The 20,338-nt window shown below is 48.5% G+C and overlaps 1 protein-coding gene across 8 annotated transcripts in view; it reads left to right on the forward strand.

Moving 5' to 3' along the window:
* Window positions 1-20,338, forward strand: part of LOC123927451 (nitric oxide synthase 1 adaptor protein) — a 276,952-nt gene that overhangs the window by 7,751 nt on the left and 248,863 nt on the right. For 3 of the 8 annotated variants that reach the window (XM_045982025.1, XM_045982026.1, XM_045982027.1), the window contains exon 2: window positions 17,723-17,815. The exons of 4 other annotated variants lie outside the window; for them this stretch is intronic. In XM_045982025.1, the coding sequence (XP_045837981.1) occupies window positions 17,723-17,815 (93 nt within the window). Of the gene's footprint in view, window positions 1-4,752; window positions 4,777-17,722; window positions 17,816-20,338 lie in introns of those variants that run through there. One more of the 8 variants, XM_045982031.1, reaches the window with a different exon arrangement.

Consider the following 20,338-nt stretch of genomic DNA (forward strand, 5'->3'; position numbering starts at 1 on the left):
TAACCCACTGAGCCACCCAGGCGCCCCTTGGATTGTCTTTTTTAAAAAGTTCTTGAGCTGTGAAAGTTCCTTATTCTGTATTCAAGTCCTTTATATAGATGTGAGTGCATTTCCCCCGATCCTGCGGGTAGTCTTTTCACCTTCTTGATGCTGCCCTTTGAAACACAGATGTTTTTCGTTGTGATGAAGTCCAATTACATATTTTTTCTTTGTACCGCTTCCTTTTTTGAGATCCCTCTGCCCTCCGTCCTCTGCAGAGTTCTTGTTCAATCTTCCCTGCACCGGCAACCCCCACCTTTCCCTGGGCTCACCTTCCTCCCCAGTCCGTCACTTGTCTTTGCCCAGGAATGCGCTGCGACCTCCCCTACATGACGACTCACTTCTCTGCATCTCTTTCTTTAACAAGTGTCCCTCCCTCCCTTTTGCAGCTCAGTCCCGGGAGAGAGCGGTCTAGTCTCTGCAGTTTCCCAGGGTCTCTTCAGCTCCTGGAGGTGTGCTGACTTCTGTCCTGGTTCCCACTGTAGGAACTGTTGTACTGTTTCCCTTTTCTGTCCTCATTCCCTGCTGATTTTCTTGCTGTGCGGCCTGTCCTCTTCCTCGGATTGCCTTAGTCTGCTCTCTGAGCAGGCTCTCAGGTGGCTGTGCTCTGCCCGTCCCTCTAACTTGCCCTCCTCCTCCTTGCCGGCTGTTGCCTCTCCTCCCTTGGACCTCTCTTGTGAGGACTTGTTTGCATCCCCTCCTTGCTGCTAGGCAGGTTGGCTCCTGGACCTCTAACTCTAGTCCAGCCTCCAGATCTCTGTTTGCTGCTTCCGCTGACCGTCTCTGCCCCAAGGAACATGGATAAGCTGGCCAATCTCTCTGACTTGGGGCCTCTCTTAGTGACCCCACCATGCTCTCGGGCACTGAGGCCTGACATTTTGGAGCACTGCCTGGACCCTTTCGTTTAACAGCCGACTCATCGGCTGGTCACTGGATCCCCATTGTGGTCAGGTTCTTCTCTCCGTGAATCCCCATATCAAGTCACTTGCTGCGTTCTTGAATCTTCTCGATGATCTCCGCCCATGCACCCTGCCTGTTCCATCCTTTCCCACCTCTGGCTGGTTCAGACGCTCACGGCCTCTTCCCAGACTGTTTGAATAACTTTCTGGAGGCCTCCACTTGATCCTATAAACTTTTGCTCTGGTAATTTTCCTGCAATATAATTATGTTGTCCTCCTACTCAAAAACACAAAGAGTCTCCAAGCCTACTATATTAGAGCCAGAATTCTTAGCATGATATTCAGGGCTGTTTTTGAACAATTCCCCTTATCACCCCACACTCCGAGCCGATCAGAGTATACCCCATTCCCTAGGCTCCCATGTCATGTCCCACGCAGACCTAGCCTAGTGTCACTTTCTGGGGCAGATGTGACCTATCCCTCCTCTGTGTTGAGGGGACTAACCAGACCCCACCGCGCAGTTAAGCAGCTCTCTGATTTTTTCTCCCTGTGCCATCATCAGGGCCCTTGTCACTTTGGGTCCGCCACCCCCCCCCCCCAAGCCTTCTGCAGTGCTGAGTGCAGTGCCTTGCATAGAGAATGTGTATTTGCAGTAAATGAACATAATTTCTGAGATGCTCCCTGTGGGGACTGCCAGGACGGCGCTGACGTGAGCGCAAGGACTGGATAGGCCTCTGCCAGCTCCCGTCCCCTCCTGACCTGGTCTCTTGCTCTGTGTCTGTGACTTGCAGTCCCCTGGCCTCCCAGGACGCATACCCTCCGTGCACCCGCTCTGCACACCCCCCCTCCCCCGCCCCATGCCTCTTCCTTCCAGAGGAAGTGCCGAGTAAGCATTTTCCCTGAATTAAGTGGAATCCCCATGATGGATGTGCCATGGAATTAGAATCTTTGATTACAGAACATCTGGCCAGTTTCAGGAGGAGATAATTGTCATTTGTTAGTAAAAAGAAAAAAAAAACGCAAAACATTTTCAGCCTGTTGTGTTCTCATTAATGAATTGGTACCCCCCCCAACCCCATTCATTGTTTTGTTTCCTTTAACTTGCTAGTTTATAATCTTAGGGACACGGATTTGGTTGACAGTATAGTATAGCGTGAATTCAGGATCCAGACTGTGCTTGGGTCCAAATCCTGGCCCTGTCCCTCTCTTGCTGTGTGACCTTCTGTGAGTTAGTCAACATCTGTTCCATGGCACCTTGGTCTGTAAAAAGAGGGTACACGTACCCCTACCTCCTGGGGTAAATGAGTTGCACATGGAACACCTCGTGCAGAGCCTGGCCCAGGCTGGGCTGCTATTATTATTATTATTATATTTTGTCCTACAAACTGCACCATAGCTTGCTTCTGTGTGTGGTTGTAATCTGCAGCATTAGATTAATTCTTTGGGAAGTCAGAGGCCTGGTAGCGTATCCACGCTGCATGCCCATTTAAAGCTGTAGCTACAGGACCATTTGGATTCCCAAAGTTGCAACTCAGACAGCGTGGCTGCTTTGGGGGCTTAAAATAGCTGTCAGCCTCCTCGGGAGGGAATTAAAAAAAAAAAAAGGGTTAACTAGCTTCTGGTGCATGCCCCCATCACTCGTGTTTCAGCCTTTAATCCTCGGTAGGATTAAAAATCACAGAATCTCCTGGCATGCGGGATGCTGTCTGTCTTCACTGTCTTTCCCTGAATGTCTTGGATAAATATTTCTTTAAGCAGAGGTAATCTAAGCTGAAGGAATCTGGCATCATGGGATTAATTAATATCTCGTGATGCTTACATTTCCCTTTTCAATTTTTCGATTCAGCATCATGTTTCCTTGTAAGCCCCGGAGCAGCTGGCTTTAGAAGTCACTTATCGGGGCACTTCCAGCAGGTTTCACGTCCAGAGCGCCCGAACACTTCGAACCCCTTGCTCCCCCAACCCCCGGCATGTGAGCCCGGCGGTTTTCTTGTTGGTTTTCTGCAGCACTTGACGGGGTCTTGTGGGTCTTACCCTGATGGTCCATCTGTGCAAGTGGAGGGCTGTGGGCTCTCTCCCGTTTATTCTGGAAGCTACCATGTTCCCAGGAGGACTGTTCACCAGACCAGCCTTGAGAGCTGAATGAGACCAGGGTCTCTCCTGCACCCAGAACATTCTGAACTGCATTAGCCTGCATGTGAGTGCAGGAGAGGGAGACTCATGCTTGCAGAATTGCCCCAGGTCCTGGATTCAGTGCTGCTGTTCCGTGCTGGTCGGGTGTGTGCATCTCTGGCCTCCCAGTCTAGGCTGTAAGCGTCCCTAGAGCCCAGCGGAAGCGCCACGTGCCTGCCTCATGCTGTCCAACATCATAATCACGGTCATTTCAAAAGCACTTACTGTGTTCCAGGCCCTGTTCATGTTCTCTGAAATGATTCGTCTTCCCAGCAGCCGCGGGAGTGAAGGTACTCTTATTTCCCGTTTTACAGATGGGGAAGCCGAGGCAAAGGGAGACAGAGTTCGGTAATGGATAGGTCCCCCCAGCCAAAGCCAGGCATTTGGGCTCAGGGCATTATCACTGCCGATCTTTAAGAGCTCATGTTTATCAAGTACCATATTTTATGCTTGGTTCTCAGCGTTTTACGTATGTTGACTGATTTAATCTTTACAGTGGCCCTGTAGGGGGGAGGCACATCTCTTTAGGCTGGATCGAATGGGCAAATGGTCTGTTAGAGGGGGTGGTCTCGCACCTCCCGCCGAGGTCCTGCCTGGGACCCGGGGACCGGTCAGCTGCTATGTGCCAGTGGGCAACAGGCCACTTGCAAAGACCCCTCTGGTGCACCATGTTGCTGCTGTCTAGACACGGACGGGCGGCACCCGTGAGCGGGCCAGCGGCGGGGTGGAGAGGAGCTCGGGAGGCCCTTCCTTCCTGAAGAGTGTTATTTGCTGGGCTCTGGCTGTGCACTTCCTGTGTCGTGGGGGGCTCCACACCCCCTCACCACCCCTCTTCCTCCCGGCCACCTCCACAGCCCTCCTCGGCCTTTCTGGGCTCCCGAGGATCCGTCCTCTCTGCCCAGAGGCCCCTCCAGGAGAGAGTGAATGCGGGCCGCCCCCCATCGGGGAGCCCCCCCGTCGCTCTCCATTGGAGCTCTCAGCCCACAGCCCCCCACAGAGAGGCTCCCCGGTGGTGCCCTTTTGTTCGGGCTTGATTGCCAATGCTTCCCCTTTTGTGTTGGCCTCTCTGGATGGGCAGAGGCGCTCATGTGGAAGCATTTTCTTTTTCTGCCAAGAGGAAGATTAATGTCTCCCAGGAGCCAAGTGACAGGTAGCATGACAGCTCACTCCCACGCTCTTTCCACATAAACACACATGACCTGTACCTGGGCTGTGGTGGCCTTTCCAAGCTGGCCCTCCACGTGTGTGGATTTTCTTTTCTTTAATTTGGCAGCGCCGCTTGAACACGTTGTATCCTGGGCACCCGTCCCCAAAGTAGGATTGAAACTTGACCCCTGGACTCAAGGTTGCTGAAATGCAACTCTTTCCTCCTTCAGGTCAAGAATTTTGCAGCATCCTTCCACGAGGAGACTCTCCCGTAGATGCCTTCCATTAGCGAAAGCAGCTGTTCTCAAACTCTGACGTCTCTCAGAATCATCTGGAAATCAATCAAAATACAGAGGCCTGGGCTTGCTGGAGGAGCATTAGGGCCTGATCTGTCGTGATCACATATGTCTTCCAGGTGATGCGGAAAGACACGCTAATTTGATGAAGCTGGAGCACTGGTTCTCACACCTGGTGCTCATCGGGGAGTTAAGAAAACACGTTCCGACGGCAGCTGTTCTCGGTGATTCGAATTTACTTAGTAGGGGGTGCCTCCTGGAAGTTGCAGTTTTCATGTCTTCTGTTTCTTTGCTGAGGCTGTTTTGTTGTTTTGTTTTTTTCCCAAGCACATACTTAAATGAAGCCTGCTTTAAAATTTTTGTCAGATAATTCTAATATATCCTCCTCTTGGTGTTGGCATCTGTTGTTGTCTTCTCTCATTCGTGTTGAGATTTTCTGGGTTCCTGGAGTGATGAATGATTTTTGATTGAAACCTGGACATTCTGGGTACTAGGAGCTTCTGGGTCTTAATTAAATCTTCTGTTTCAGCAAGATGCTTCTGCCTGTGGCAGGGGAGGGGAGCGCTGTCTCATTACCATCAGGTGGGGATGGAAGTCTAGAGTCTTTACTGGCCTCGGCGGAGACCACGCCAGAGCCGGGCGGGAGTGCCTCACTGGTGGTACTTGTGGGGTCTCCGCTGACCCTCTGCCTGTTTAACCGCTGGGTGGTGGTGAAAGTTCTGGACTCTCTGCTAGGCCTCCTCTAACCCCCAGCGGGGACGTGGGGGTAGGCCATGTTGTCCTGGTGGCCCGGCTTCCCTTCAACCTTCCCCGATAGCCCCAGGAAGAAGGAAAGGGTGAAGCATCTCCTTCCAGCCTGATGAAGGCAGATGTCAGATTTCTTTCTTTTTTAAAAAAATTTTATTAAAGAGAGAGAGAGTACACAAGTAGGGGTAGCGGGAGAGGGAGAAGCAGACTCCCTGCTGAGCAGGGAGTCCAATGCAGGGCTCAGTCCTAGGACACCGAGATCATGATCTGAGCCTAAGGCAGGTGCTTCACCCACTGAGCCACCCAGGTGCCCCCAAAATCAAGTTTCTTGACCCAGCAGGTGGGGGCACGGTTTTCTTCTGTGACGCTGGGCTGGAGTAGGCTGTCATTGTCTAAAACTCTGTCATGTGGGGCTGCCCCCGTCCTGGTCGTTTGGCTGGAGAGAGCAGGCTCATCTTGGGACTCTTTTTTTTTTAAGATTTTATTTATTTTTTCGACAGAGAGAGGCATCCCAGGATTTTTAAAATTGTCCCTCTGTTGGCTTTCCTGGGTCTCTGATTTCTCCAGCAACCAGTCTGGGATACACGAGGCAGAAAGAAAACCCAGGGAACCCGACTGCCATGTCGTGCCTTGAGTGCTGAGGTCCCTGGCTGGTTGGCCCTCTTTCCATCTTTGAGTCTTCTTCTGCTTGTTTTCTGTGTCGTAGCTGGAGTTCTCGGTGCGTGTCAGCGGGAGGAGTAGAGGGTGCGTGAAATAGGTGATGGGAGATTAAGAGGTGCAAACTCATAGTTAGAATAAGTCCGCGATGAACAGTGCAGCAGACGGAGCTTGGTCGATGATCTTGTGATAACATCGCAGGGTTATTGGATGATGACGACGCTTATCCTGGTGAGCACCGAGTAACAAGTGGACTTGTTGAAGTGATGGCTACACCCGAAACTAGAACCTTGTCCTCTGTACGTCGGTAAAACTCCCCCAGGTGACTGTAATCAAATCAGGACTCATCATTGAGAATCTTGGGGTCAGCGGCTGGAGCCAGCCGAGGCAGTTCTGGTGGAATGACCAGAGGCCCTGGTCTCTTCCCCATACAATCTTTGTGTAAACCCTCCTAAGTCCTTAAGACCCTGATAGTCACTTTCCTTCCATAGGTTTATGGCTTCCCTCCAAGTGGCCCGTTCTGAAGCTAACTTGTGTTCCCAGAATACATGTTCCTAACTGCAGGTGTAGAAATAGATTCAGTCGTATAGGACGTATTTATTGTGCTTCTGTACTGGGGGCACGGTGCTTGGTGTTGGGGTCAGAGAGCCAGAAGACTGGACGGTGACCGGAAGGCCGTCCTGCTAGCTGGGGAGATGCGGATATGCGGAAAGATGGGCACAATGGCAGGAGTGGGTAGGAGCACATACCATGTGCTGGGCGTTCTCCGAGGTGCCTTACACCCTTTCTCATTCAATCCTTGTGAGTACACTGCGCAGGAGATGGTATTTTCTCTCTTATCATGGTGCTTTAAGAGGCTCCGTATTAAGTGACTTGTCCAAGGTCACTCTATCCCCAAATCTAGGCAACACTGGGCCACGAATTGCTAAAACAAGGCCTTGCTTTTTCCAGTGGATGTTCTACTGAGCTCTCCACGAGCTGTGGGTACTGCTGTGCTGGGGGAGAGCTTATCTGTCCATCTTCTTCCCCAGTCCCAGGACGGTGTTCCAAGGCTGTGGTTAGTGGCTTGGTCTGTGACTTTGCGAAAGGTCCTGCAGGGGCATGAAATGAGGATTCTTGAGTGTACGAATGTCACTGTAGTAGTTGTACAAGGAGTGCGTTGCATGTGTGTGTGTGTGTATGTGCGTATTGGTAGAGGGTTGTAATAGACCGGTGAGAGCTGTTTGGGGCTGGAACCCGGGCCCATGTTCCCTTCTGGAAGTTGCCAAGAGGTACAGGCACCTTTCAGTTTGGAGGGATCATGTGTAGGAATGATGACGCGAGTGGGCAGCTTTTAGGGACGTGAAGGAGAAGGGAAAGGTGTCCTGTGGTGGGAGTGGAGGAGACAAGGGTTTATATGTAGGGTTTTAGTACCTTTTTTTTTTTTTTAAGAGTTCGAAAACCACAGATATGAAGAAATGCATGAGGTAGGAGGACCCATACTCCAGGAAGCTTTTAAATACCAGGCTTGAGGGATATCTGGGTGACTCAGTCAGTTAAATGTCTGCCTTCAGCTCAGGTCATGATCCCAGGGTACTGGGATCGAGTCCCGCATCAGGCTCCTTGCTCAGCCGGGAGCCTGCTTCTCCCTCGGCCTCTGCCTGCCTCTCTGCCTGCTTGTGTGCTCTCTCTCTGACAAATAAATAAAATCTTAAAAATACCAGGCTTGAAAGATGTGGCTTGTAAACAGTACGGGACAAAAAATGTTTCTAGGGGATGACCCACATGCGTGTGTGTGTGAATGAGCACACACAGTGTCTTGGGACGAGGAGAGAGAGAAGAGCTGTTTGTAAAAATAAAGCAAACAGAGGACCAGTGCTAAAAACCCACGTGTAGGACCCGAACCAGGGTGACAAAGGGTGGGGGACATGGAAATGAAGGGGTAGAGGTCAGAGAAGTTACAAAGACAGACTAGGGCCAGGCTGTATTGGGAAGGAGAGTCAGAAAAGATGCAGAATTAAATACTCTGTGCTTCCTAGGAAAGTGGATCGGATCACTGGGACTCGTGTGACAAAGCTTTAAACCACCTCCATTAGAGGATCCTCTAAAGTCTGAACTGCATGAACTTGAAAGGTGGTTTCACTTGCCTCCTCTCTCTGTCTGGCCCAAAGTTGTTGGCCAGGGCTGGACCCTTGGCTGTGCCAAGTCGTGATGTCCCGTGTGGAATTCTCTACCTTCCTTGAGCGGTCCTGACGTCTCTCACTCCCTCAGAGCTGGGGAAGCATGTTGAGGCTGCTGACATGCGGCAGTTTAATGTCCATTCAGCCACACGACGATCATGAGACTGTGTCTGTGGGAGCCTCTCGCGAAAGGCGGAAAAGGCTGAGTGGGCTGTTCGGAAGGTCTGGCTAGCTGGCCTTCTCCGCAAGCTGGGATTAGGACGACCCCTTCTCCCTCCCGGTCTCTTCTTGGAGTGGAGGTTGCTGAAACATGAGAACTTCAGGTGGCGATTCTAGAAGTCACTGGTGACAGATCGGTAATGGCTTCCTGAGGCTGATAACGTTGTTAGAGGCATCAGACAGTAACTTCCAGGGTGTCCCTAGGCCTTCGGCTAATGTTCCCTGCCTGTATCCCAGCCACTTCTGTCTTGTATAGGGCCCCCCCTCCCCCGCCGCCCCACCGTCCCCCTCTGTAGTAACTGCTGGCAAGGGAGGTCCCAGAGGGAGCACCATGTCTGATGCACTATGGACGCATAACAGGTGCACCACTGACCTTGCGTGAACAAGCGAACGAGGCGGACGTCACTAAGCACACACTGCTTCGCTCCTCCCCGTGTTTCCCTGGTGCCTGTGTCTGGAGTGGGATCCCTGGCCTCACTCTTGCCTCGGGAATTCTGCTTTGACCAGCCCGCTTGTCGTCTGAGGTGTGTTGGACGTATTTCTCAAAATGGTTTTTGTGGAGAGCGTGGACTTTGCCCTCCCAGCCTTTCCCTTGGCCAGACGGTGCAGATTTTTACGGTCAGAGCCTCCTTTTCCTTTACTGAAGGTGATCCTGCCCGCGGCCGGAAGCTGGCTTCCTCGTTGCCCCGCTAGGATGGGTTTGTCCGCTCCATCCTCCTCTTACAGGGCTTCCCGCCTCAAAGGCTGGCTTCCCACTGGTCTCCCAACTTTGGGAGGTGGTCTTCCTCAAATTGCTAAGCACCATTTGGCTTACAACCTGTTCTTTGCGTACGTAGCCTGACCCTACATGAGGGGGTTGAGCTTCTGGGTTTTCGGCAGTAGCTGCTCAGTAAACACACGGAGAGGGGAGTGGAATGCAGCAGGGGTTTGGTGTGTCGGGGTGAGGCTGCTCCCCTTGGGTTCTCAGAGGTCAGGTGCCTCACGGCAGTGATGCCTTATGGTGACGATTTCCTTTTTCTAGCAGTAGCTCATTAAGATGTCTGAACACGTGTGAGCCTGGGGACCCCCGTCTTCTGTGGGGGAGGGCTCGCTGCCCTGGTTCTGCCACATGGGAGGGATGCCCCTCCTGCTCCCCGCTAGTCTTGTCTTCACCAGCGTTTCCTCCTTACCCAGGGAGGCTGGGGCTGGGGAGACGCAGATATGGCACACAGGAGCCCTGGATGGCGGCAGAGCCAGCCCTACCCTTCCTTGGATCAACAGCCTGGACCTTGTCCCTTTCACCTCTTTGTACTTCAGGCCCCCCCACCTGTAAGACACCAGAGCCAAACTCTCACAGCTGAAATCTCAGCCGATCCCCGAGGTCCCCTCCAAGTCCGAGAGTCTGATTCTTTTGGACTCTTCCCATTCCTTCTGCAGACCATCCCCCTTTCCCGATGAAGTCACATCCCAGTTACCTAATGTCCACGTACTGGCTGACAGATCAGTTAGAGCAAACAGCAAGAACGCAGCCAGACGGCACGTGGTGCTCCCTGTGTTCCCGGCCGCGGTGTGCCCGCTCTCGGGGGCGCGGGAGGCGAATCTGGTGCTCCTGCCCCGAGCTCTCCCTCTGTGTGTTGCTGAAGTAACCACAGGCAGGCAGAAGTTATTCGCTCCGTGTCTTACGTTCTCAAATATTTATACCTTTTTCTCCTGGGGGGGGGGGGACCTTTGAAGTCTCGGTTGTCCATTTCTCCCGATTGCAGCCAAAAGAGGTTTTGAAAACAGTAGAACGCTACAGGGTCATATTCTGCAGAAAGGCAAAGGAGGGGGAAAAAACAAAAGACCGACCTTGGTCTTGGATTTTGTAGAAATTCAGGGGGGCGGGGGGGGCTCTGTGTGCCTGCCAGCTCTCGGGCCTGCCAGGCCTACGTCCTGAGGGCAGCCTTCTCGCCCCCTTCATATGTCGATGGAGCTTTGCAAACCCAGCTGTACCTTCGGATCCCCGAGAACTTACAAAACAGAGATGCCTCTGTCCCCTAGGGATTCTCCTTTCCTCTATCTGGGCTGGGGCGTTTCCATCCCTGGAATTTAAAAGCTCCCAGGCGATGGCTCGCGCAGCCAGGAGACTGATGTGTGCAGGCCCATCTACAAGCAGGCCCCGGTTATTCAGATGCACCCGCTGATCAGGCCAGAATGCCTTTCTGTGGCTTTCCACGGAGAGGCATAACTGAACGAGGGACTGGATATGCTTGCGGATGCGAACGTGGCACTTGCCTCCCCACAGGTAAGAGCGTGGGGGCCCCAGGTGCGTAGGTCTCCATCAGAAGGTGGCTGGCAGGTTGGAGGGCCATCCACGCGACGGTGATGGTTTCCTCCGTGAAGCCAGAAGGTGAGAGTCTGTAGGCTGAAGCATTTGGCTGGACACCGCCGATGACTGCATTGATGTGTCATGTGGGACCTGCTGGGGCTGATCCACGTCTCCCTCCCCGTCCCGTGATACGTCTTTCTTTGCCTCGGTGAATGCACACTAGCTGGTAGCTGGCCTCTCTTTTGGGCCTGGGAGATTTTTCTCTCCGTCTTCCTGCTCGCTTGCTGTTCTCCTTCCCCCTTCTCCTCTTTTCGGCTCCTCCTATTTTTTTTCTGCCTCAGACTGGAATCCGCCATTTCTGGAATCTTTTAATGCAAGATGATTTTTTAAGACCACTGTATGGGCACCTGAGATGCTGATTTTTAGTTATTTTTTATTTTTATTTTTTTAAAGACTTTATTTGACACAGAGCAAGCACAAGCAGGGGGATCAGCAGAGTGAGGGAAAAGTAGGCTCCCCACAGAGCAGGAAGCCCAGTGTGGGGCTCAGTCCCAGGACCCCAGGATCATGACCTGAGCGGAAGGCAGCCGCTTAACCAACCGAGCCACCTAGGCGCCCCGATGCTGACTTTTATTTCTAAATAAAAATCAGCATGGAGAAATGGCTGGGAAAATACATACAAAGAGAGCTCAAGAATGGATGTGACCGATATAAATGTACTTATGAGTTCATAGTCCTATTTCCAACTCAACTACAACTCAAGACTGAGGTTTCTTTTTTTTTTCTTTTAATTTAATTTTTTTTTTAAAGATCTTATTTGAGAGTGAGAATGTGTGAGCAGGGGTGAGGAGCAGCAGAGGGAGAGAGATGAGCAGACTCTGTGTGGAGCTTGACCTGGGCTCAATCCCAGAACCCTGAGATGATGACCTGAGCTAAAATGGAGAATCGGGTATTTAACCAACTGAGTCCCCCCACCCAGGTGCCCCAGACTATGAGGTTTCTTCTTAACCTCTATTTCATCTGTGCTATCACACTGAATTCTAGTTTTCAAGTGCATAGGGAATGATAGAATTCAGTATCCTGTAATTACTCGTTTGGTCTATCCCATAATACCCTGGCTGCTGTCTCCAAATAGCAGATACCAATGCCAGCATCAGTTATAATGCTGAACACATCAAAAGCCTTGTTTGCCAGGCCACCCCTATACTCTGCCATTCAAAAGAATGGCTGTCCTAGCTCCTTGCAGTACTCTGAGTAACATACGGCCCCTTATGGTGTCCATGTCCCGATCCCTAGTACCTGCACTTGTTACTTCATATGGCAAAGACTGCATTTGTGATGAAGGATCTTGAGAAGGGAGATGATCCAGGTGGGTTCTAAAAGCCACCATACATGCCCTTATAAGGAGGGGGCAGAAACCAATCACTTCCAGAAAAGGAAAAAAACCGGGTGATCCTGGAGGCAGAAATGGGGTGATGTGGCCACCAGAAACTGGACGGGAAAGGAACAGACTATCCCCTAGACCCCTTGGAGAGAAGGTAGCCTGCCATGATTTTGGTCGGGGAAAAAGATTTTTGGACTCCTGGCCTCCAGAACTGTAACAGAATAAGCTGCTGTTATCCCAAGTCACCAAATGTGTGATAATTTGTCACAGCAGCTGTAGGAGTCTGATACGGTCACATGGCCTTTACACATTGTAATCGCTCCCTTTTAATGCCCACTTAGCCTTATTCCTTAATCACTATATACTTCAAATACTTCTGTCCTTCTGTCTTGTCATTTTAATTATCTGAAGTTCATTCTCTGGGATCTTGAAGAAGGACTCATGGAACAATATTTCTAGGTCTAGGTATGCCTTATAGTTTTCTTAGAGTGTGTCTTTATTCTGGGTCTGTGTTCTCAGGTACATAATATGCTCTCTGTGAGGTTTTCAATACATATATATGGGGGGTAGTTTGAGTTACTGTTTTTAGAGTTCTATTCCCCTGCTTTGATTTTGTTTTGCAAGGATCCCTCTTAACCCTATGTTGGTTCTTCTTTGTCCATCTTCACTATTTGTCATGTATTTTTCATTGTCATGTATTTTTCATCTGAACACTTTCCTGACTTTTCAGGAGTTTTTTTAGGTCTATTTTTTTCTTCCTTATAGTTTAGTTTTTGTTTCTAAAATGATTATTTTTAAAATATCTGATTCTTTCTTGAATTTAGTCACTTCAGAATTTTCATAATTCTAACTTACGTTTTCATGTCTTGCATAATTTACTTTTAAAAATAATTTTAGCTCATTTTGAAATGATGTTACATTTTAACATTTTTTGAATGTCTCTTTGGCATGTTTTCATTGTTCCACATCTCCAGAGCTATTTTGTTTGGTCCTTATTCATTTTCTTCTAGAGCTGGCAATGGAGTTGACCCTGATACTTTCTTTAATCTTTATGTGAACTTGCTTTCCTGAATTTTTTTTTTAAAGATTTTATTTATTTATTTGACAGATAGAGATCACAAGTAGGGAGAGAGGCAGGCAGAGAGAGAGAGAGAGAGAGGAGGAAGCAGGCTCCCTGCCAAGCAGAGAGCCCGATGTGGGGCTCGATCCCAGGACCCTGGGATCATGACCTGAGTGAAAGGCAGAGGCTTTAACCCACTGAGCCACCCAGGCGCCCCCTGAATTTCTTTTTTTTTTAAGATTTTATTTATTTATTTGACAGAGAGAGATCACAAGTAGGCAGAGAGAGAGAGAGAGAGGAAAGCAGGCTCCCTGCTGAGCAGAAAGCCCGATGCGGGGTTTGATCCCAGGACCCCCCCAGGTCAGATCATGATCTGAGCCAAAGGCAGTGGCTTAACCCACTGAGCCACCCAGGCGCCCCGCTTTCCTGAATTTTTAAAAAGACGTGAGGTTCAGGAGGATTTTTGACTCCACAGTTCTTCTGTTTTCAGTTAGATTAGGACAAGGTTATGGTTCTGTTTCCCGCTCCCACTTTTTTGGGGAATCTTTTCTTGCCTTTGTCTCTGTTGGCTGCCCTACCCAATTTTGATTCTGCTGTGGGTTTTTTCTCCTCTCTGTGGGATCCTGTCTTGGTAAGTCCACTGAGAGTTCATGGAGGCTGGAGTTGCCCTCACCCTTTGGACCTCGTTGTGGGCCCCGCACAACAAATGTGGTTCTCCACTTTTCCTACTGTGGTCTTCAGTGAGTACCTATTGGCCCTTTTGGGGTTCTCTTCTCTCCATCCTCACGGGCCCATTGCTTCCCTTTGTTTTTTCCCACACAGACACCAACACTATGTTGGCTGCTGATTTGTATTCATCCACATGTATTTTGGGGATTATGGGGCTACCTTGTCACCACTTTTTTTAATGTCCATGAGTTTTTAATTTTGTTACTTAGTTGCCCCGTATTTAAGGATTGCTGAGGGCCCGATAATTATGTGGTCTCATTGCTGCCATTTTCCTAGAATTGACGTTCCATCTTTTTATTTCCCCTATGATTGGACAAACTGCTGACTGAGAGTTTAAAAGTTGTTTTCCTCCCCATGAATCAGCAAAAGGTGTAAATATTTGAGAACATAAGACAAGTGGCGAATAAATTCTGCTTACGTGTGGTTGCACTTGAGCAACATATTGATGAGCAGTTAAGGGAAGAAAGAACACTAGTTCCTTCCTCCCACGCCCCCGAGAGCGGGCACTGCACAGCCGGGAACACAGGGAGCACCACGTGCCGTCTGGCTGTGTTCTGGCTGTTTGCTTTAATTGATCTGTCAACCAGTATGTGGACATTAGGTAATTGGGATGTGACTTCATCAGGAAAGGGGGAAGGTCTGCAGAAGGAATGGGAAGAGTCCAACAGAATCAGACTCTTGGAGGGGACCTCGGGGATCGGCTGAGATTTCAGCTATGAGAGTTCAGCTCTGGTGTCTTACAGGTGGGGGGGCCTGAAATACAACGAGGTGAAAGGGACAAGGTCCAGGCTGTTGATCCAAGGAAGGGTAGGGCTGGCTCTGCTGCCATCCTGCCATCCGGGGCTCCTGTGTGCCATATCCTGGTCTCCCCGGACCCCAGCCTCCCTGCTGTGTAAAGGGTAAACAGACTATTGTCAAGTTGAAGAGTGCTTTTGTAGAGTAAATTGAAGGGTATTCACTCTCTTGTTTTAAGAAGTTCAGTGTTTCAGTTGGTGGATTTTCTTAAAATAGAGGCACACATAATTGGGGGTTTGTGTGGAATAATTGGGGAGTGAAACAGAGGATTTCATCCACCGTGTCTCTGCTCTCCCATGGCAGGATCAAGAGCAGAACCTGAAGGCCCGACCTCGTCCCACTGAACTTTTCACTCCACCAGTGATAAATCTGGTGTTTGTTGACATTTCCAAGAAAAGGAAGTGTTTCTCTGAGAGTCTGTGCTATCCATTGCACAATCGTTTACAACTGATGATTTAGTGGATTGCCATTTATTCATCTCCACGTATTCTCTCCTTAATGGTCTTCTTGCTTCTCTGGCCACGGAGACAGTAATTCATATTTGTGTACCCAGTGCCCATACATGGTTTGAGTTCCGTATGTATTACATGCATTAGTGAACCTGGAAAAATGAAGCTAATATGTGAAAAAGAATACTTGAATTCCATGCATTATTGAGCATCAATAATTCCCAGATCCTCAGGAGGTGCAGGATGACGGGCCTTCCTGGATGAAATGGTCGAGAGGATTTGAATACTAATCCCCTTCTACACTCCCAGGCGCAGGCCCTTACAACCACCTTCCTGTGACAGTGGCAGTAGATAAGACCACAAACATGTTTTGCCATCAGAGAGACATGGCTCCTTGGGGAGGCAGGTGTTTGGCAGCTGCTTTATCTTTTTCTTTCTTTTTTTTTTTTGAAAAGATTTTATTTTTTTAAAGATTTATTTATTTATTTATTTGACAGAGATCACAAGTAGGCAGAGAGGCAGGCAGAGAGAGAGGAGGCTCGATCCCAGGACCCTGGGATCATGACCTGAGCCAAAGGCAGGGGCTTTAACCCACTGCGCCACCCAGGTGCCCCTGAAAAGGTTTTATTTTTAAGTAATCTCTACACCCAGGGCAGGGCTCAAACTACAACCCGCACACTCCGCAGACTGGGCCCTCTAGGTGCCCCTGCTTTTCCGCCTCCTTCCTCACGTAGCCAGCTTGCTCCTGCAGTTTCTCAGACACTTGAATTACTGTGTTTGATATGCAGGTCCTCTGAGACCATTATTTCTACTTAAAGGTAGGAAAATTAGGTCTTAGCCTCCAAGTGTCCTTCATCCCTTGGCCGGTGAAAGGCTGTTTCCATCAGGAGTGGGACTCCAGAGCCCCGGCCATATTGCATGCCATCTCTCCAAGCTGGTTCTGGAAAAATGCTCCCCTGCCCCCGGCCCCCCACAGCAAGAGAACAAGTAGGAATGTGCTAAGACTAGAGGATCATGGAAGATAATTTTGTTATTGTAGTGGGTAAGTACTTCCTGAGTGCTATGGCAAGCCAGGTACAGTGGTAAGTCTTAGGGCAATAACATAAAAAAATTTTTTTAAAAGACTTATTTTAGCGAGCAAGTGCGAGAGAGCATGCCCAGGGGAGAGGCAGAGGGCGAGGGAGAGAGACTCTGAAGCAGGCTCCCCACTGAGCGTGGAGCCTGATCTGAGGCTTGATCGCATGACTCCCGAGATCACGACCTGAGCTGAAATCAAGAGTTGGATACTGAAATCTGCTGAGCCACGCGGTTCCCTGGGGAAGACGGACTCTTAAGTTCCTTTTGGCATTCCAGTTCTCCTGTGACTAAGAACCCAGTAGGTGTAACACGCTGGTCTACGACCTTCCTCAAAGTCTGTTAAGTCCATGTGTGCGTCAGAAGAGGGACTTGCGCTCACGGCAGAGTATGTTGCTCAGCTCTCAGCCGATGGGTGGGCCGGGACTGATCGTTACCCCTTGGGGTAGGGAGAAGGCCTTAGCACACTCTTGCCTCACCCTGGAAGTGGACTTAGCTCTCTGATGGGATAGCCCTGATGGCATCACAATCATGGGTTGGTTCCCTTGATCCTTTTTCCCCATGCACGTGATTCCGTTAGCACTAATCTCCCACTGGGACAGTGGCTGGGTTGGGGGAGGGCGTGGGTGGTCTCTGCTTGCTTTGTAGACTTTGGGTCTCGTTTAAATGTTGACGGTGTGTGCTGGGTTGGATTTGGTCAACCCCTGCTTGATTTATTCTTCCTGTGGAGCCCACAAAACCCTTAAAACAGAGTTAGAGAACCAGCCCCTAATCATGCTTAAGGCTAACCATAAACACAGTCTTGTTGATGGATGGTTTAATAAATATCCACTGAGAGTCTGGTTTGAGTCTGCAGGCGTGTCCTGGGCCTGTTCACAACCTGGCCAGAGGTGGCTATGGACATGTGGCGGATTCTTGGACATTTTGAGGCCATCTCTGCCTTTCTTTTGACTCTATACAGGTTGAAGCTCAAGCTTGGCTCCATTTAGTGATTTATCCAAGATCACACAGTTAACCGCTTTATTAAATATTGTAAGATCACTGGAGGGAGGTAAACTGACAAGCAGTGTGTACTTGTTGCTTTGCTTCACACTCATGCTCACACTTGGTTTTCTTAGCCTTCTTTTCTTTTCTTTTTTTGCTAGATATTCTGAATGTGAAGTATCAGAATTTTCATTTCCCTCATTACTAGTGAGCATCGGTTCTTCCGTTTTGCCATTTTTTTCTTCCTTGTGTGAATTGTTTGTTCCTATCTCTTGCTCATTTTTCAATGGAGTCTTTAGTGTTTGTCTTGTTGACTGGTCAAAGACTTACCTCAAGCCTGAGCTCCGTTATGTGCCTTAAACCGGTCTTCTTCCACTCTGGCTCGTCTCTTCACGATCCTTGTCCTATCTTTTGTGGTATAAAAGATCTAGATTTTAATATAAAATGCACTGGTCTTTTCATTTATGCTTTCTTTGCCTTTTAAGAACGTCTCCGTACTCTGAGAGCCCAATGGTACTATTCTATGTCTTGAGTTTTATAAGATTTGCCTTTCCCATTTAGCTCTGGAATTTATTTTTATGCATGGCTAGAAATAGGAGTCTAATTTTATTTTTTCTTCTATGTAGATAACCAGTTGTCCTGGCACCATCTTAGCCTGTCTCTTCACTCCTTTCGCTGCGTCACTGCTGTCCTATATCAAGTGTCTGCAAGATGTGGAGGTTTGTTTCAAGGCTTTACTGCTCTGTTCTCTTGATCTCTTTGTCTCTCATTCCTTTAGAACCTCTATTTTAATTATTATTGCTTCATTATAAGTCTTCTCATTCAGTAGGAGGATTCCCAAACTTATGGTCTTCATTATTCGTGGGACTTTGCTCTTTCCTAAAAATCTTAGAATTAGTTTAGTGAGTTCTTCAAAAATCTCAAGCCAAAAAGACAAGCCAGGGGTGCCCGGCTGGCTCATTCGGTAGAGCGTGTGACTCTTGATCTCGGGGTTGTGAGTTCAAGCCCCGCTTTGGGTGTAGAGCTTACTTAAAACGACCAATCAATACAGGAAAAACTGAGATAAACATCCTTATTTTAATCAGAATTAAATTGAACTTCTAGAATGATTTCGGTGATAGCTGACATCCTTATGATTGTCAGTCTTCCAGTTCATGGATATGGCATATCTCTTTATTTAGATCTTCATGAGTGTCTTTTAATACAATTTTATAATTTCTTCTCCACCTTTCACTGGATTGATTTGTACTGCCCTATGGTTTTGGTTGTTACAGTAACAGGTATCTTTTAAAAAACTTTTCTAACTGGGAGCTGGTATTCTTGGCTTGTATGCTGTGGCTCTTTTCACAAGTAGGCCGCCTTACATGGTCCTCATCTTCCCCATGGCAGAGGTCTCTCTGTACTTCCGCTGGTCAACGACAGACTTTTGAACTTCTTATCAGAAATGCGAAGAATCGTTATTACAAGTGGTTCATAATCATATGAAGTTATGCTCAACTTGATTCATGAAAGTAATCAAGATTACACCAGGATCTCATTTCTCACTGAAAATATTGGTAAAACTACAAAAGTTTGATCACCTTCTCTGTTGACAAGTCTGCTGGGGACCTGGATACATACATTCCCGCTTGCTGGGGGCAATGTGGAGTGGTGTCCTACCTGTCTTTGTAGGGGACTGAGCCGTTAACTAGTACAGTTAAATATGCATATCCTCTTTGATCTAGCAATCCTGACTCTAGGCTTCTATTTCCGGTTTACTGATTTTTGTTGTTGTTATTGTTAATCTTAGAGAGTGAATGCATGTGTAGGTAAGCTGAGGGCAGTGCATGGAAAGAGTATCTCCAGGCAGACTCCTTGCTGAGGTTGGAGCCTGACATGGGGCTCCATCTCATGACCGAGACTATGACCCAAGCTGAAATCAAGAGTCGGTTGCTTAACCGACTGAGCCACCCAGGCGCCCCCTGACAGAAATATTTTTGAAAAGTATGCATTGTGCTGTTGAAGCACTGTTTGTACTGACAAGTGGCTGAACATGACCCATGTGTTCTTCCTGGGAGCAGGGGCTGGATAGACTGCGGTGTCTGAGGAAGGGAAGGGAGGGTGTGTCTGTAATGCAGTAATCTCTCAGATATATTAAGCAAAAGGGCAAGATTCTGTTTATCTAAGAAAAGAGAGAATGTGTATTTGCATTAAGAAAAATGGTGGGGCGCTGGCTGCCTCAGCTGGTGGAAAAATGGTGGGGCACTGGCTGCTTCAGCTGGAAGAGCGTGTAACTCTTGATCTCAGTGTTGTGAGTTCGAGCCCCATGTTGGGTGTAGAGATTACTTAGAAATCTTAAAGCAAAAAAAAACCCCAAAAACAGAACACCAAAATTAAATGGTAATTAAAGTAATCCCTAGGAGAAGAGAAGAAATAACCTGGAGGGAAAAGGAAGAAAACTTTATCTTCTTCTTCTTTTTTTTTTAAGATTTTATTTATTTATTTGACAGAGAGAGAGATCACAAGTAGGCAGAGAGGCAGGCAGGCAGGGGGCGGGAAGCAGGCTCCCTGCCAAGCAGAGAGCTGATGCGGGACTAGATCCCAGGACCTTGAGATCATTTCCTGAGCTGAAGGCAGAGGCTCCACCCACTAGCCACGCAGAGGCTCAACCCACTAGCCACCCAGGTGCCCCAAAACTTTATCTTCTTTGAAGATTCCTTGTTTTGTTAGTTTGGACCTCGAGTCATGTGAATTTTTTAACATAATTTTTAAAAAAAAGCAATCCCGGGGAGCGGGCTATGGACATTGGGGAGGGGAAGCGAACCATAAGAGACTATGGACTCTGAAAAACAACCTGAGGGTTTTGAAGGGTCAGGGGTGGGAGGTTGGGGCAACCTGAGGGTTTTGAAGGGTCAGGGGTGGGAGGTTGGGGGAACAGGTGGTGGGTAATGGGGAGGGCACGTTTTGCATGGAGCACTGGGTGTTGTGCAAAAAGAATGAATACTGTTACGCTGAAAAAATAAATAAAATGAGAAAAAAAAAAAAAATAAAAAAATAAAAAAAAAAAAAAGTTAAAATTATACACTCAAAAAAAAAAAAAAAAAAAAAAAAAAAAAAAAAAAAAGCAATCCCAAACCAAGTGAAGTTGAGCTGGCTGGCATGACCCACAGAGAGAAACCGAGCAGCTCTGCCAACTGGCTATGAACCACAGTGATTTGATTGTACATTCTTAGTGGCATACACCATAAAGATACCAGAAGTGT

The sequence above is a fragment of the Meles meles genome, chromosome 17, assembly GCF_922984935.1.
Source record: "Meles meles chromosome 17, mMelMel3.1 paternal haplotype, whole genome shotgun sequence".
Taxonomy (NCBI): Eukaryota; Metazoa; Chordata; class Mammalia; order Carnivora; family Mustelidae; genus Meles; species Meles meles.